This window comes from Eurytemora carolleeae, unplaced genomic scaffold, assembly GCF_000591075.1.
Source record: "Eurytemora carolleeae unplaced genomic scaffold, Eaff_2.0 scaffold154, whole genome shotgun sequence".
Lineage (NCBI taxonomy): Eukaryota > Metazoa > Arthropoda > Copepoda > Calanoida > Temoridae > Eurytemora > Eurytemora carolleeae.
This window is the reverse complement of record NW_019396344.1, coordinates 582,274-599,048: the sequence shown is the minus strand read 5'-3', so window position 1 is coordinate 599,048 and position 16,775 is coordinate 582,274. Positions and strand designations below refer to the sequence as shown.

Here is a 16,775-nt window from a genome sequence, read left to right as displayed (position 1 = left end):
TTAAATTTGAACACCCATAGTTCCAAAACTCCTTATTTTCAAAACACCTAAATTTCATTTAAAGGTAAAAAAAATCTTAACTTTTAACATCATTAAAATTAAAAAAGCTCCAGTTTTTAAACATTTACCTGTTTCTTTTCTAAAATTAAATTTAGTTTTTTCTATCTTTGCATGAAGTTTAGATTTAACTGTTTTGATGTGAGGTTGTTTTGTAATTTTTCGATGTTTTGTACCCTTGCTCCGTATACAGTTAAATATTAGACTTGTACGGTATATTTATTAGTCGGACTGGAGCTTGAGATAGCTATAGATTAAATCTATTTATAGAGGAGAATGTTCGATTTACAACAGTACTCTTTAAGCCTTTGACTGATAAATGAGGACAGATACTTCTATGCTTGTATCTTTAAAATAATGTTCATATTGCAGTACAGTACAACTAGAGTGTACACTATCGTAAAGTGTGAACTCAATGCAGCTGAAGTATTATTTTCTAAAGATTAAAAAATGATTTTTTTGTTGTATACAAAACAGCTTGCAAACAAAGTGTTTTATTAAAAGATGGTTTAAAAAAAGAATTTTAAAATTTGTTGATGAATCAGAAATTTTGTCGAACAGAAAATTTATCTCTGAATGTTCCACAAAAAAAATAGTTTAACTTAATAAAGAATAAATATTTTTGTTAAAACTTACCTCTGATATTGTGTCCTGGGAATTTGTTAAATGTAATATTCTGAACATGGATAACTGCAGCAGTAGATCTGAACAGAATACATGTAAATTTGTTAAATGTAATATTCTGAACATGGATAACTGCAGCAGTAGATATGAACAGAATACATGTAAATTTGTTAAATGTAATATTCTGAACATGGACAACTTAATCCTGAAGGATTGAACTCGACATCCTATGTGGGCACTTTATAACTTGAGGATGCACGCTCGATCTCTCAACTAAAGTTAACCCTACAGGATAGACCCACTACATGATATATCAAAGAGGGATTAAAATAACCTATAGGTCTGCTTAGGATGGGGATCAATGCTTGATTCAGAGATTCTCAGCACAAAATAGTTTAATTTACATGTATAGGGTTGTTAATCGTTTTTAAAAACGTTCGAAAAAATCGCTAATGACAATTAATTGAAATATTTTTCAGAAAGACAAGGTTATGAATGTTGTCTTGAATTTTTTTTTAAGGTCGTTAACAAAGGGTCGTCGTTGACGAGGAGTCGTTTTCAAAAACGATAGTTTTTTATTAAACGATAGTTTTTTGTTTAAAACGAATATCGTTTTTAAAAATGATATTTTTTAAACGATCGTTTCGTTTTTCGTTTTTTCTTCGTCGTTTACAAAACTAAACGATCGTTTTCAAAACAGTGAAAGCGATCCATCTTTACATGTAATGAAGGCTAAGACTGGGTACGGTTCATGAAAGTTTACTATTCTTTAATGTTTAAATGTAAAATTTAGCAGCATGCTTTCTTAGTCTGCAATCATATACAGAGTGTCCCAATAAACATGGGAATTCAGTGACGAATTCGATATCGTCTTTTAAAATAGATTTTTGGATTTAGTAAGTTGTAGTCAGTAAGATTTTCGTCTCCTATGTTTAAATTTTGTTTGTTTATGTTTTGACCATGCATATGGTTGTACTTAGTAAAACAAGAAAATTGCAATATACAAACAGAGTAAACTTGTCCGTCTTCACTGTTCATGTTGCAGAGACATTATAAAAACATCTTTACAATTATTTACCCTTTTCATTAAATAAACTCTAGCAGAAATAATAATATCATGGTTTTAAAAATTAGGAATTACAGTGCTAATTCATAACAAAGACGATATCGAATTCGTCACTGAATTCCCATGTTTATTGGGACACCCTGTATGATATAAAGTAGGAGAATTTAAAGCATGCCAAAACTGAACTAAAAAAATATTGTTTTTATAATTATTTACTTGTTGTGCCAACATCCCTCTCCAACAAAAGGATCTTCAACCTAAAAACACAATTGACATGATTACAAAGATTTAAAAATATCATCATTATTGTAGGCTTTATATAATAAAACTTTATAATGCAAATTAAATTAAGTATTAATGAGCTTATTTGATATTATCTTTAGCGCTTTGGTAATCTGATATCCATGATAGTGATATTTTTATCAATAATATTTTGGGGAAAAATTTTTCTTTCCCAAACACTGTACGCGTAATTTCAAGTGACCCTTCATCAAAGATTACAATGCCCCATTCTCAACGCTACCCTTGAAACCTTTTTTATCTGATCAATAATGTGGAAGATATTGATGGTTTATCTAGGTTGAAAAGTTTTAATTCTAATAATTCCTTGAAAATAGTCAGCTTTTAAAATTATAAACATTGGTATCTAATCACGGTGGACAAAGCCAGTGGGGTCGGTCAAATAGGCCTAGGATTAGGCCGAGTACTGTAAAAAGTCTGAAGGCGCCATGGGAGTTGTCATAGTTAGCCCTCTCACGGGACTCAAGAAAATTTACCCCTGTCGTATGTCAGTCTGTTTAGGGCGACGTACTGTACCATAGGATCGGGTCAGTACACGCTGTTATCTGGCAGGCCGGTACAAACTGGGCAGGTCCTGTTAGAATTCAAATTTACTACGGGGATAGAGTGAATTCATTGATCTGCCGACGGTACCGTTGTAAATCGGACGATGCCATCTTTGCATGGAGGGTCACGTGAAATACTGCTGACAGTCCCTTTAAGATAGTTACCATTGGTTCAGCACTGTCATGGAGAAGTTGAACACTGAGCATATCAGCATCATGTTTGATGACATGACTGGCAGGTATGTACACAACTACCTCAGTGTTCTGGTCGTACTCCGTCCTGTCAACCAACAGCAGAACCTAAAAAGGAATTGTTTTTTTTTGCCACAAACTCAAATGTTCTTATTAGCATATCTTGGCAACCTGATGGTTTAAGCCTTTGATATTTTAAACTTTGATAATTTAATCTAACAAAAAATATAGTTTGAAATAGCTTGGGTCTTCGGTTGCAACGATATTGGGAATAGAAGACTCAATTTCTAAGTCACCGATATATATATATATATATATATATAAAACTTCAAGTCGAAATGTTTGTCCATAAAGATTAGAAAACTGATATTTTTTAAATTCAAGTCGCCGGACACAGAAACACCTTTCCTTGAATCATTTAAAAAATATCATGATATTTGAATATCGAGGATGCAGTTGATGTGTCATATAATGCGTTAAATCCAAAAGTCGTCTTCCTAATTCACAATTTTCTCGTCATTGTAGTACAAGTAGTACCAGAAACCAGTATTAGGATAGTATATCTGATTATCTAGTCTTAGTATATGTATCCATTACTTATAGTATCTGGTTGTACCAGAAACCAGTATAAAGGATATACCTGATGATCTGGTCTAGATGTATCTAGTACTGTAGTGTCTGGTGGTACCAGAAACCAGTATTCTCCACAGGTCTGGCCCTCACCAGAATCTGTCATACACATACTAAAGAAAAAACGGTCGTTTAACTAACTAAGCCATCTTTCAGGTTAGTTTCTTTTAGATATAGAGGATTAACCATATAGGATAAGGCTTCAGAGACGACTGTATGTAATTTTTGAGTTCTTTTTCTTGCATTCAAGCTACAACTTGCCTTTAAAAACAAGATTTTTTCATTGCCAAGCAATTTAGTAAACCAGTGAATGACTATATTAAAGGCAGTAAACACAATCTAACCTTTCAATCGTTATATTTTAAAAGTTTTGGATCATATTTTAGTATCTTTCTTTGAAGGTATCCCTGGTAGGCTCTACCTGGATAGGTAAGAATGGTTGTAAATATCCTGATATACCTGAGTAAGTAAGTATCTCCAGTAGATGGTTGTAAATATCCTGATATACCTGCAAATTAAATCTCCTGTAGATGGTTGTAAATATCCTGATATACCTGAGTAAGTAAATATCTCCTGTAGATGGTTGTAAATATCCTGATATACCTGAGTAAGTAAGTATCTCCTGTAGATGGTTGTATATATCCTGATATACCTGAATAAGTAAGTATCTCCTGTAGATGGTTGTATATGTCCTGATATACCTGAATAAGTAAGTATCTCCTGTAGATGGTTGTATATGTCCTGAAAGGTCTTGAGTAAATCCACTTTCACAGTCGTAAGACAAAAATGCCTGATTATCCAACTTATCATTCTAAAAAAGAATGTTTTTATTTTTAAAAATACACAAAATGTACATTTGTAATACAAGGAAGTCATTAGATTCCAAATGGGGGTTTAAGATAAGAATTTTAAAACATGTGCAGAGCTGCAGGAGGTCTCACCACGAAAATTGACAGTAAAAAGACGACTTAGATGTCGTCAGTGGTATTTCAAGAAAATTGCGGCATTTATTTTTTTGTGTTGTCAATAATACAGGATATATTAAGAATATTTCGTTCAGATATCAATTGATTAAATAAAACCTAACTTTGCGAAATCAGAAGAAAACGTGAGACCACATTAGGGTAAGTCGTTCTTTACTGTCAAGTTTCGGTGGATACCCTGTATTTTTTGGATGTTAGGTACTTTCCCAGAGTATTTTTCCCCAAGTGGCAACTTCCCAAGGGTATTTTCCCAAGATGCAACTTCCCGGGGCTGCCCTAGCTGCAGCGCTCGCCAGTATGTTCTAGCCGTGGCGATCAGCCCCCTAGCCCATCCTAGCCGCAGCGCTCGGCCCCCCCCATTGCAGCCTGCTAGGGTTGTTAATCGTTTTTGAAAACGATCGTCAAACGATCGTTTTTTGTTTCTTTTTCAAACGTTTTCAAACACGAACGTTTCGTTTTCGGAAAAAACCGATTTTTTTGAAAAACGACCCACTCGTTTTGAACTTTAAGAAAACGAATAACGATTGTTTGTTAAAACGATCGTTTTATTAAACGATTTGCGACCGTTTTTATATGATTTTTTTTAAAAAATGATTGCTTTGAAAAAACAATTGTTTTGAGAAAAAAATTGATTAACTGTTAACGATTGCTAACGAAGGTTCGTCGTTATAGACCGTTAACGAAGGATTGTCGTTAACGATAGTTAACGAAACGACGAACTTTTTGAAAAAATAATTACATGCAACATTATTGAATGTCGTCTTACATGAAGTTAACCAGTTGTGGGGGAGCTAAAACTTCTTGATATTTTCTTAAAAACTACTCAATGATGAGTACAGGTGCCCTTCAGGTCGGTTTCCTCTTTTAGTTAACGATCGTAACGAAGGTTCGTCGTTAACGATCTTTAACGAAACGACGAGTTTTATAAAAATGATCGTTTTGAAAAACGATATTTTCTTAAAAACTACTCAATGATAAGTACAGGTGCCCTTCAGGTCGATTTTCTCTCTTTGTTAACGGTCGTTAACGAAGGGTAGTTATTAAAGATCGTTAAAAAGGGTTGTCGATAACGATCTTTAACGAAGGGTAGTCGTTAACTATCGTTAACGAAACGACGAGTTTAAAAAAACGATCGTTTTGAAAAAAAAATATCTTTTTTAAAAACGACTGCTTTTCAAAACGATCGTTTCGTTTTTGATTTTTGGTCGTCGTTATCATAACGAAACGATCGTTTAAAAAAAATGAAAACGTTAACATCCCTACCTAGGCGCCTAAGAGGGCTTAACGAAATTGCACATTTGGAAGTTCCCACTTGGGATATTGTCACTGGGGCAGTCGCCCTTTGGAAAATTCCTTTGGGAAAGTACCTAACACCATTTTTTGTTACCTTGGTTAGTTTAACACATCGTGGATTACATTCTGGAGATATATCACCAAAAGGACTTTTACAATGATGCAGATTCATTAATCTAGAAAAAATTTATTAATTTGAAATATTTTTTTTTTCATGGAAAACAAAAAGAAATTTGTATTTCTTTTTTAAGAGCTGTTTTTTTTAATATACAATTTTCTTTAAATCCCGTTATGTTAAAATATTATTCAAAACCAAGAAGGAACATATCGTCTACTCGTAGTCAAATTTAGATAAATATAATGATAAACTCCCTTGGGATTTAATGAATAATTCTTGGATTTATACCTTTAAATACTTTGGGATTTAAAGAGACTGTAAGCCATAATATTATTATGTCTGCTATAAGAGTTTATTTTATGAAAAGGGTAAAAGACTGTAAAGATGTGTCTATAATGTCTCTGCAAGATGAACAGTGAAGACGGACAAGTTTACTCATGTTTTTATAATGTAATTTTCTTGTTTTACCAAGTACACCCTTATGCAGTCAAAACATAAACAAACAAATTGTATACATAGCAGACAAAAATCTTACGGACTACAGCTTTCTCAGTAGGTATTACTAAACTAAATCAAAAAATTATTTGAAATGACGATATTGAATTCGTCACTGAATTCCCATGTTTATTGGGACACCCTGTATATTGTTTAGAATATGATTTGATTAGATTTTACCTAAATCTTGCTCGAACAAATTCCATATAATGCAAACGAACATCAAATCCTAATAAATAATAATTTTCTTAATTTATCTAAACAAGGAAATTAATCTATAATATACAGTCTGTCAGGGTGTTTGTATCCAATAAATGTCAAAACGGCGCGATGAACCGATCGGGCCCAAATTTTGTGTGGGATCTCACATAACCACAGAAAAGGTTTATGAATGTTCAAAATTTTAAAAATTGTGATGAAAAGCTTTTTATTTCTGTAGAATTTTGAAAATGCACAACAAATGTTATGAAATCCGCAAAATTTTGTTTTGTTTTTGTTTTAAACTGTACAAAGAGAAAATGCTCACAGATAAATTTAAAGTTAAAATATACAAGATGGGCGCGTAGCGCCCTAAAAGCCTAAATAATCAAATTATAATTCAAAAATTTTAATAGCGGTAAAAAACACAATATTTCATTTTTAAAAAGAAATTAAAACGACACTGAAACAATTTGTAACTTGTAAGTAAGGTCAAAAGTATACATTTCATTCTTTAATGGTTTGGAAGGTTTAATTTTTTAACTTGTTGTAATTTAGTTTCTAGTTAAAGGAATTGAGTCTTTGTCACAATCTCATATTTTCTAATTCTTTAAACCTTTGAAATTTTAAACTTATTATTTAATCTAACAGTATTCATGCTTAAAATATCTCAGGTTTACGCCATTGGCTTTTAATGGAATGGGGATTAGAAAACCAGAGTTTGTGGCAAAGACTCAATTTCATAAAAAAAAACATACCTATAAATGATTCCCCATCTTTCTCCATGTTAAAAAGTTCAATATGAAAGGGAAGTGTGTCTGTCTCCTCAAATCTAAATAATTTATTGTCAGAAAACGCAAACGAAAGTGATAAACATAAATAATAATGGGAAGACGACTTTTGACTTGAAATAGTCTAATGAACAAAAACATTAGACATTGGCAATTGAGCATTTATACTTATCAATGATTTAATAAAAATGTGCTTAATTTCAACATTAAATACACTTAATTACTGCTTTAATATCGTATTCCTATCTGCACTATAAAGAGCTTAGCACTCGTTATCTACTTTGTAAACTTTAAAATTGAAGTATTCAAGTTTCATTACGAGGAAATAATTTATAGATAATTTAAATACATATATTAGGCGTCTAGAGTGAAAACAATAAATAGTAATCAAAGACGACTTTTGGACTGAAGTTTAGACTTTACATACTCCATTGAACATGAGACACGGCGGCAATGGTGCAGTATAAACAGAACCATTTAACTTAATTAGTGATTAAAAAAGCTACCAGTAAAACTATTTGCTTTGAAACAACATCAAGTATACGTAAGTCCCACGAATCATGACAGAATCAAGATTAATTGAAAGTCGTCTTAGATCTTTGAATTTAATTGAGCAGACATTCAGTCGTCAACCTACTTTAGCATATCTTGAAACATTGACCACAAAATCCTCCTAGTCCTAGCAATTCCAAAATGGGGTCTGCTTATTTTGTGCTTTTAATTTTACCAGAGATATTAAGAATTTTCTTTTTAGATTTCAAATTTGTTAAATACAACCAAAATTGTCGAAGTCCGAACAAAATTCTTCATATCTCGGAAAATATTAAAAGCACAAAAAAGGCAGATCAACATTTTTTAAATGCCAGAGCTAGGACTATTTAGTGATTATCTCTAGAATTTTACTTCTAAAATTAGGTTGGAAAATAAATGTAGCAAATTATATAAAAAATATATGACGACCTTTAAGTCGTCTTGCTACTGTCATGTTTCGTGGGACACCCTGTACATAAGATTATTTTGATGTCGTCTTCCTATTGCACAGTTACTGAAAATTGATAGATTGGAATTAAATAGGGAAGAAATAAAAGTCGTCTTAATCCTCCTGATTGGGCTATTTTTGTCTAATTTAGATTGAGAGGGGAAGGAGTGTTTACCACCCCATCCCCCATTCTATGATTTTGCTTTGCCCTTAGAGTTTATATATGGGAGTGTAATACATGTCCTAGCCCAACTGCTCATAACAAAATTATACTTTTATATTTAATGGTTATGGGTGCAAAAGCGGATCTTCCCAAAAGTACGTTGGGAAAATGTGTAAAAATAGTTAAATTTACTTTTGACAAATATGAATATGTCATGACAAGTTATTATACCCATTTTTCAAAGAGCTTTATGGGAGGGTGGGGGTGAAAACACCCCCCCCCCCCATCGTGATAAGGTTAATTATGATTTACCTCTGTCTCACATCAAAGTTGCTTCGAATACAATCCACCTTTATAGTATCACTTCTGTTGGTATTTTCAAACTTAGTGTCCTGAAATCATTTTTTAATTAAATTCAATTATATTTAACAAAAATTCTATTAAACCAAAATTTCAGCAATTTTAGAAATAAATTAATAGCAAAGAATATTCGGGATCAGTTTTAAAGAGCTTCGTAGAATTATTTTATTAAAAAACAAAATGGCAGTATTTATAGCATTCGGCAGCATCTGCAGAATTATGCAGCTTTTGTAACCTAGGAAGACGACATTTTATAAATTTTTTTCGAAGACTCCAAAGTACTGGGTTAAGCTGAAGAACTAAAAAACTTCAAACATGTTCAGGGACCTTCCATTTAAAGAGGGTCATTTAAAACAGTACACAATTAAAAATAATCAATTTACAAAGAGAAGATGATGAATATCTCATGCCTACTTAATCCGGCAAAGCTTTTAAAGGGATTGTTGTAAATCAGATATTCCACTCTAAACTGGAAAGTCACGTGATATTATTTTTACCTTTTATGAAATACAGGGTGTCCGAATAAACATGGGAATTCAGTAACGAATTAGATATCGTCTTTTTAAATAATTCTTTGATTTAGTATAGTGATAGTTGTAATCAGTAAGAGTTTCGTCTGCTATGTTCACATTTTGTTTATTTCTGTTTTGACTGCATACGGTTGTACTAAGTAAAACAAGAAAATTGCAGTATACACACAGAGTAAGCTACACTGTTCATCTTGCGGAGACATTATAGACACATCTTTACAGTCTTTTACCCGTTTCAAAAAATAAATTCTAGCAGACATAATAAAATTATGGCTTTTGATATCAGGTATTACAATGCTAATTTATAACAAAGACTGAATTCCCATGTTTATTGGGACACCCTGTATCATAGCTCATAACCAACACATTTTATAGCGGAGTTTTAAAAATAAATTGCTCTTTATTAGAAAAATAAAACTTTACGTGTCTATTTTATTAATTTTGTTATAATTGTTATCTATTACCTGAATGACACTACAGTGCTTGCTAGTGGCAAGTAGATTAGAATCAGAAAACTGAAACATTTAAACATTTAAACATTTTTTTTTGTATTTTTCGCAATTTCTAGTGTATAATTATAACTATCCACTTATGCATAATTATAACTATCCACTTATGCCCACAATATTCAGTAATTCTTGAATGAATAGACACTACAGGGAGAATCACAAAACTGTGGACGGGGAAGACGACGTGAAATGATCAAGTGCATTTAATGTTGTTACAAATAATTAATTCACTTGTCACTTATTAAACCTTTTTTTAACTGAAGTGGGTCTGTTTATACTGCACAATTCATTGGAGGATTTTAAAGACAAATTTAAGTCTAAAAGTCGTCTTTCTATTCCAGAGTTTCTTGTTCTCACTGTAGGAAAAAAAAATTTCTTTTAATTCATAATTTAAAAATTATAAATAAAAGTTTATGAAAAAAGTTCATTTTATCCAATTATTCACTATTTATTTACCTTAATAACACAGGTTGAGTTTGAAGTGCATATCGGACTAGTGGAATCAGACATCTAGGAGAAGGTTATGGATGGTTTCAATACTATACTTAGGCCTCTGGACTATCTTTTTATATATTTTTTAACTCTTAGCATAGACATTAATGTTGCGTTGATTAACGATACTTTCCTTTCTTTTTTAACGTTTTCGTTTGTTACGATCTCAATCTCATCAATGATGCTCTACAATTATATTTTCTTTTTTCATCAAGGGTTATTTTCGTTCGTTAACGAGTTCAAGATTACCGGGTTTTACCGTTTCTCAACAGATTCTCCCGTTAATTAAAAAACATGTGCCGTTCCCTAATTTAATAAACAGGGTGTCCCACGAAACATGACAGTTAGTAAATAGTTTAGACTGGTTTCTTCCATAATTTGTTTAATTGTTTAATACCGAAGACAATAATATAAATATTAACCCTATTCCCGCTGGGGGGGGGTCAATTTGACCCCCCCTGTAGTTTTTTTTACATAACTCAAAAAGTATTGGTCTGAGGTTGTTGAAATTTTCTGACTTTTCTTACATACCCAAAGCCCTCCCTTTAGGCCTAAAACCAGGCTTTAATACTAACTACCTGAGTCCTCAGGCACACTGCCTGAATGACTGCTTTTTTTTGACCTACTTTCACTTGTCAGATTTTGATAAAATTTAGCTTTTTGGAAAGCCTATGACATAAGGAAACGGATTGCACAAGTTTTGCGAAAAAAAAATTGCAAATTTTTTGCAAAAAACCTGTCAAAGGAAATTTGCACATTTTTAGTTTTTCTTGATTAAAAATCAGGTTATTTATATTTTGCAAAATTTTTTGCATATTTGAAATGGCATGGTCAAGGGCTTTTCAAAAATGTATAATTTGTCATTTTTTGGACAAATTTTTTTTTGCAAACATTTTTACTATAAAACTGGATTTTGCGATAAAAAACTCAATTTTCGCAAATTTGCAAAATTTTTTGCAGATTCTAAAAGTAGAGCACAAGAGCTTTCTAATGATGTATCATTTGTCATATTTGGGCATTAAACATGGGATTTAGAGGGGGGGGTCAAATTGACCCCCCCCCCCCAGCGTATCCTGGTTTTCAAGTACCCCAGCGGGGATAGGGTTAAACAGGAGTCATGTTATCGTAAAATATATTTGAGCAAAATATTTTTAAGACGAAATAAACTGCAAACAGCCTTTACTATTTAATACAGTGTATGGAAGACGACATTCAAAACTATTTACCAACTTTCATGTTTCGTGGGACACCCGTATCACAAAGATACTTAATGCCCATAGGGACTTAATTTTTTAAACTGTATCTAAGTAATTAAAAGACCTATGCTTTTCTAAAGTGAAAAGTTTAACTTTGCTCGAAAAAAAATGTCAACATTTTTCATTTTTAAAATAAAGAAATCGAATGATTAAAAATGGTCACTTTAAGTTCAAAATTGTTAAATAAGAATTAAAAAAATAATAAAAAATAGTAATAATTAAAAAAGTTTGATCCATATTTTGCCTGGCAGCAGGTTTTGGCGGAGGATTCTTCACAGCTCCGAGACGAGATGAGAAGAAATAGAAGAATCAGAATCCAACCCATTGATACGCTTTGTTCTTCCATTGGATACTCAGTGCTCTTTTATCCTCTTTGTAGTCTCATGTCTGCTCTTCTGTCATTCAGTCTTTTTAATAAATTCTTTACACTTGTGTGCCATCTAATTTAAATCTGAAACAAAAATCTTCATGAAACATGATTTTTTTTTTAATAATTATAATGGGAATGTGGCGGAAGACGATCCAAGTTTAAACCGGATAGAGAGACGCGGCAAGAAGAACTCAGATCTGCCACGTCACCATGAATAGACATATTTTTGATTTCTTAAATTGATAAAGTAAAAATAAGTTAGTCAATAAAGTATTTATTTAAACCCGTCGTTGTTTAAACTGAGCGTATCTAAAGGAATACTTTAAGACGGTAAACATGTGTGCATTGAGTAGCGTATTGTAAAAAATGAATATTGATTTGGAATGAAGGGCCATACTCCTCTACCGCTTTAGTAATTGTGAATTGGCGGTACAGTCCAGAGTAGGACTGCAAAGGTTGGCCCAGCTCGGATATTCAAGTGGGACGTGTGACCTGAGGTCAACCTTATAAGTTTAAATTCTGGCTGTAACGCACTCGGATTAAGTCATCAAATACAACCACCTCTTTTTTTAATTCATTTTTTTATTCTCTTAAGTTGATCTTTTGCACAGAGTTTAGCTTAAATCCTTTAATTCAAAAGTTTGTGTTTGCGTATTGAGTTCTGTCGGTTTGGCTGAGCGCTATCCAAAAGTTTCACCTGAGAGGAAACTATAACTTATTATTTTAAAATTAATAATAATTATAATAATAATTATTATTTTATAATTAATTTCATGTTCTTCCAAAAGACAGGAACATCCTGTCTAGTCCTATCGAAAACTATGTCATACAATAACATCTGCAGGTTTGCCATTAAAGACGGCCAATCACTGGGATTTAAAGGTTGCAAGCTCTCAAGCAAAAATCGAGGAAATTTTTCCAATTACTTCTTAAAACCAAAGCTGTACAACACAAGTGCTTTATAGTGGTACAATGTTGTAAAGGGCTACAGCAAAGCAGTAACCAGTTGTAAAATAAAAACTAAAAGCGTTTGGACGTTTTATAAGAAGGCTGAATCCATTTGCAATGTCGGCTTGGCAAATTCCGTCATTAAAAGTGTTTGTTTAAAAACTATGTAAACTTGTGTACTTTAATTAGAAGTATATATCTATCCAAGGTTATAATGCAAGGAAAGTTAATTGCAGTTGCGTATACTCTGCGTACATATTGAAACCAGTTCTCTCTGGGCGGAATTTGTAAACAAGAATAGTTGCATCATTGTTAATTATTAATAGGAGGTTAAAAGCATTAAATTTTGATAACTTTGATAATTCACATAATAGTTTCCTATGACTTAAATATTTCATTGATTTTTTATGTGAAAGATGGATCCCATGGCAGGCTTCCACATCCGTCTTATGTTTACATTACCACCCAGAGACAGTACACTGCAATACAAAAGATGCATATACCTCTGAAAAAACTTTTCTTGCATTATAACTTTGTAACTATCTATCTAACTATATAATTCTAAATAAGTCTGACGAATGAATTGACATGGTTGGACCAGGTTGACTTTCTTTTACTTTTAAGTGTTTTTGTCATGCAATATGGTACAGCACAGGAGAGACAATTAAGATATAGATATCTGAAAAGGTAAAAGTGCTAATATGTAGATTTATGTATTTATGTATTTTAGGTCCTAGGCTCCTAGCTTTCAAAATATTACAGACAGTGCCAACAACCATTTAAACATAAAAGTTTAAGATTGTCGTTTGGTTTTTTTTTCTCCAGTTTTGAAATTTATTTAATTAATTATATAAATGCCAAAATTGGAATAAAAAAGGCCAAACATCTTTGGAAATCTTAATCATTTGGCCAATTTTAATTTTTAAAAATTTGATTTTAAATTTTGTGATGATGAAAGACAACATAGAAGTAGTACGTCATTCCTTTTTTTCCTCTACCCTCCCCTCATTCCCTATCCTCATATCCTCATTTTCTTTCCCCTCATTCCCTATCCTCATTTTCTTTCCCCTCATTCCCTATCCTCATATCCTCATTTTCCCTCCCCTCATTCCCTATCCTCATTTTCCCTCCCCTCATTCCCAATCCTCATATCCTCATTTTCCCTCCCCTCATTCCCTATCCTCATATCCTCATTTTCCCTCCCCTCATTCCCATACTCATATCCTCATTTTCCCTCCCCTTATACCCTCATTCCTCATATCCTCATTTTCCCTCTCCTCATACCATCATTCCTCATATCCTCATTTTCCGTCCCCTCATACATCATTCCTCATATCCTCATTTTCCCTCCCCTCATACATCATTCCTCATATCCTCATTTTCCCTCCCCTCAACCCCTCATTCCACATATCCTCATTTTCCCTTCCCTTATACCCTCATTCCTCATATTCTCATTTTCTCCTTACCAATTATCAAAAAAGTAACAGCCCTTATTGGCTGGATGCTAGATAGGCAGTAGAAAGGACCTTACTTGCTTATAAAACAAAATAATTTTATAATTAGTCGAAAAATAAATTATTAAAACATGGAAGAGAAAGTTCTATGTGGTTATACATCACAATAATACAGTGTGAAAATTCCATTAAAAATTCTTCTTTTTATAAAGTTATACAATTGACGTTAAACCGTGTTTTATATGAATTAAAATTAGGTTTTAATCAAGCAGTGAAGCCTGAAAATCGTCTTTTGTAAATTAAATACGAGTTTAATTGTTTATCTTGTCAGGGCCAAAACCTTTAAGAGCAAAAATGACTAAATTACGCTAGTACAGTACCGGTAAACAAAATGGCGGTTTTAAACTTATTTCGACAAAATTTCATTCTGTATAATATTCTCTACTCTATGATTAAGTTGTTAACTTCTAAACATCTGCAGATAGTGGGTTGTTCCATGAGAGTGTTATACTCTCATAGCTTAATCTTGCTTCAGAGACCTTGGCAGATTTATCAAATACGTTTAAATTATTAATTATTAATAAACACTCTTGATTTATAAGTGATAATATGTGCACTATAACCTCGTTGGCGCTAATCCTAAATTAACGTATGCAAGGTTATAATGCAAGGAAAGTTATTTCAGAGGTGTACGCATCTTTTGTACTGCAGTGTACTGTCACTGGGCGGTAATGTAAACACAGGTCGGATGTCGAAGCCTGACATGGGATCCATCTTTAACATAAATAATTAATGAAATATTCTGGTCACTATTATGTGAATTATCAAAATTATCAAAATTCAATGCTTTTAGCCTCCTCGGATACTAGTCGAACACTGATCAAAGAGAATAGAATATATATTAGAGGGGAATTTACTAGAAAAAAGTGTAAAACGGCCATTTTGTTGTACTGTTTCCATACAACAGGTGTACTTCACATATTTATGCTATATAACCTTTTGGGCCTTGGAATATCATTTTATGGAAAATCTAAAATTTATGTTAAAAGAAAACCAAATTATGAAATAGGCTAGCTTCATATATAAAACAAATGATGTTTTTTATTCACCTAATTCATTATACAGTTTATTTAACAGTTTAAAAAATTCGAAATTGAAATGAATAGTCCAGGGAACATACTGTATTGATGTACTCTACTGCATATAATTGTTGAACATTTACATGATTTGTACACGTTGAACTCCCTTTCAGGCTGAAAGGGACTGAAAAAATTCATACCGAGAGATTCTCTAAATTCCCCTAAAATATATATTCTTTTCTCTATGACACTGATGCATCTATTCTTGTTTACAAATTCCGCCCAGAGAGAACTGGTTTCAACCGAGAGCGTACTGCAAATTTGAGTATTATACTGCAACTGCAAGGTTAGGCCAGAGCCCGAAACTATTGTTATGAAAACCAGTTTTGGAACCCAGGTTTTACGGATGGGGTTAGGCAGTTTTGTGGATATTAATATTTTTGTGATGAAATATTATTTTATTTTATTTCTTCATATACTGCATTTTTTTTAAATCTCTTAAATCAAAATCTAAACAAACGTTAAGACCCAAAAAGGAAACTCGTGAGTTTCGTTCAACGATACTCTTTTAAATTTCGGGCTCATAATCTCCTTCTGACATTTATTACTAAACAATTGTACAGATCGTAAAGTTCAGCACCCCTTGACTATATTTCGCTCTTTATAAAATTCTCTACTCTATGGATGTGACTTGTCTGGGGTCCAGAATACACCCAGCAGTTTGCTTTAAATAAATAAATAAATGGTGCTTAACTCCTGAACATCTGCAGAGACATACTCTCATAGCTTAATCTTGCTGCAGATACCTTGGCAGATTTATCAAACACTAAACTCACCAACTGAATGTCCAAAAATATGTAGGTTGTATGCACAGTGTACAGTGTGTCCCAAAATATGTATGTTGTCTGCACAGTGTACAGGGTGACCCAAAATATGTGGGTTGTCTGCACAGTGTACAGGGTGTTCCAAAATATGTAGGTTGTCTGTACAGTGTACAGAATGTCCTAAAATATGTAGGTTGTCTGCACAGTATACAGCATGTTTTAAAATATGTAGGTTGTCTGCACAGTGTACAGGGTGTCTCAAAATATGTGGGTTGTCTGCACAGTGTACAGGGTGACCCAAAATATGTATGTTGTCTGCACAGTGTACAGTGTGTCCAAAAATATGTAGGTTGTCTGCACAGTGTACAGTGTGTCCCAAAATATGTAGGTTGTCTACACAGTGTACAGGGTGTCCCAAAATATGTATGTTGTCTGCACAGTGTACAGGGTGTCCCAAAATATGTAGGTTGTCTGCACAGTGTACAGGGTGTTCCAAAATATGTAGGTTGTCTGCATAGT

At 32.7% G+C, this 16,775-nt stretch overlaps 1 protein-coding gene across 1 annotated transcript; it reads right to left on the bottom strand.

Moving 5' to 3' along the window:
• LOC111701365 (uncharacterized) lies at positions 1-12,028 on the bottom strand. Its single transcript, XM_023472619.1, has 13 exons — positions 11,826-12,028; positions 10,290-10,343; positions 9,789-9,839; positions 8,747-8,826; positions 7,260-7,333; positions 6,484-6,532; positions 5,785-5,866; positions 4,116-4,225; positions 3,425-3,527; positions 2,758-2,892; positions 1,964-2,004; positions 694-761; positions 1-47 (listed from the first exon to the last, which is right to left on the bottom strand). Exons 1-13 carry the CDS (start codon positions 11,925-11,927, stop codon positions 1-3), a joined length of 996 nt encoding a protein of 331 aa, XP_023328387.1. The 5' UTR covers positions 11,928-12,028.
• Between the last annotated feature and the right edge of the window lie 4,747 nt (positions 12,029-16,775).

Bases quoted from the DNA above. Each gene is read 5' to 3' on its own strand.
- LOC111701365 (XM_023472619.1), bottom strand. From the start codon at position 11,927: ATGGAAGAACAAAGCGTATCAATGGGTTGGATTCTGATTCTTCTATTT. The intron at 9,840-10,289 runs GTAAATAAATAG...TAAATGTTTCAG, and splicing joins ACTCAACCTGTGTTATTAAG to TTTTCTGATTCTAATCTACT. The intron at 2,893-3,424 runs GTATATCCTTTA...ATTCCTTTTTAG, and splicing joins CATCTAGACCAGATCATCAG to GTTCTGCTGTTGGTTGACAG.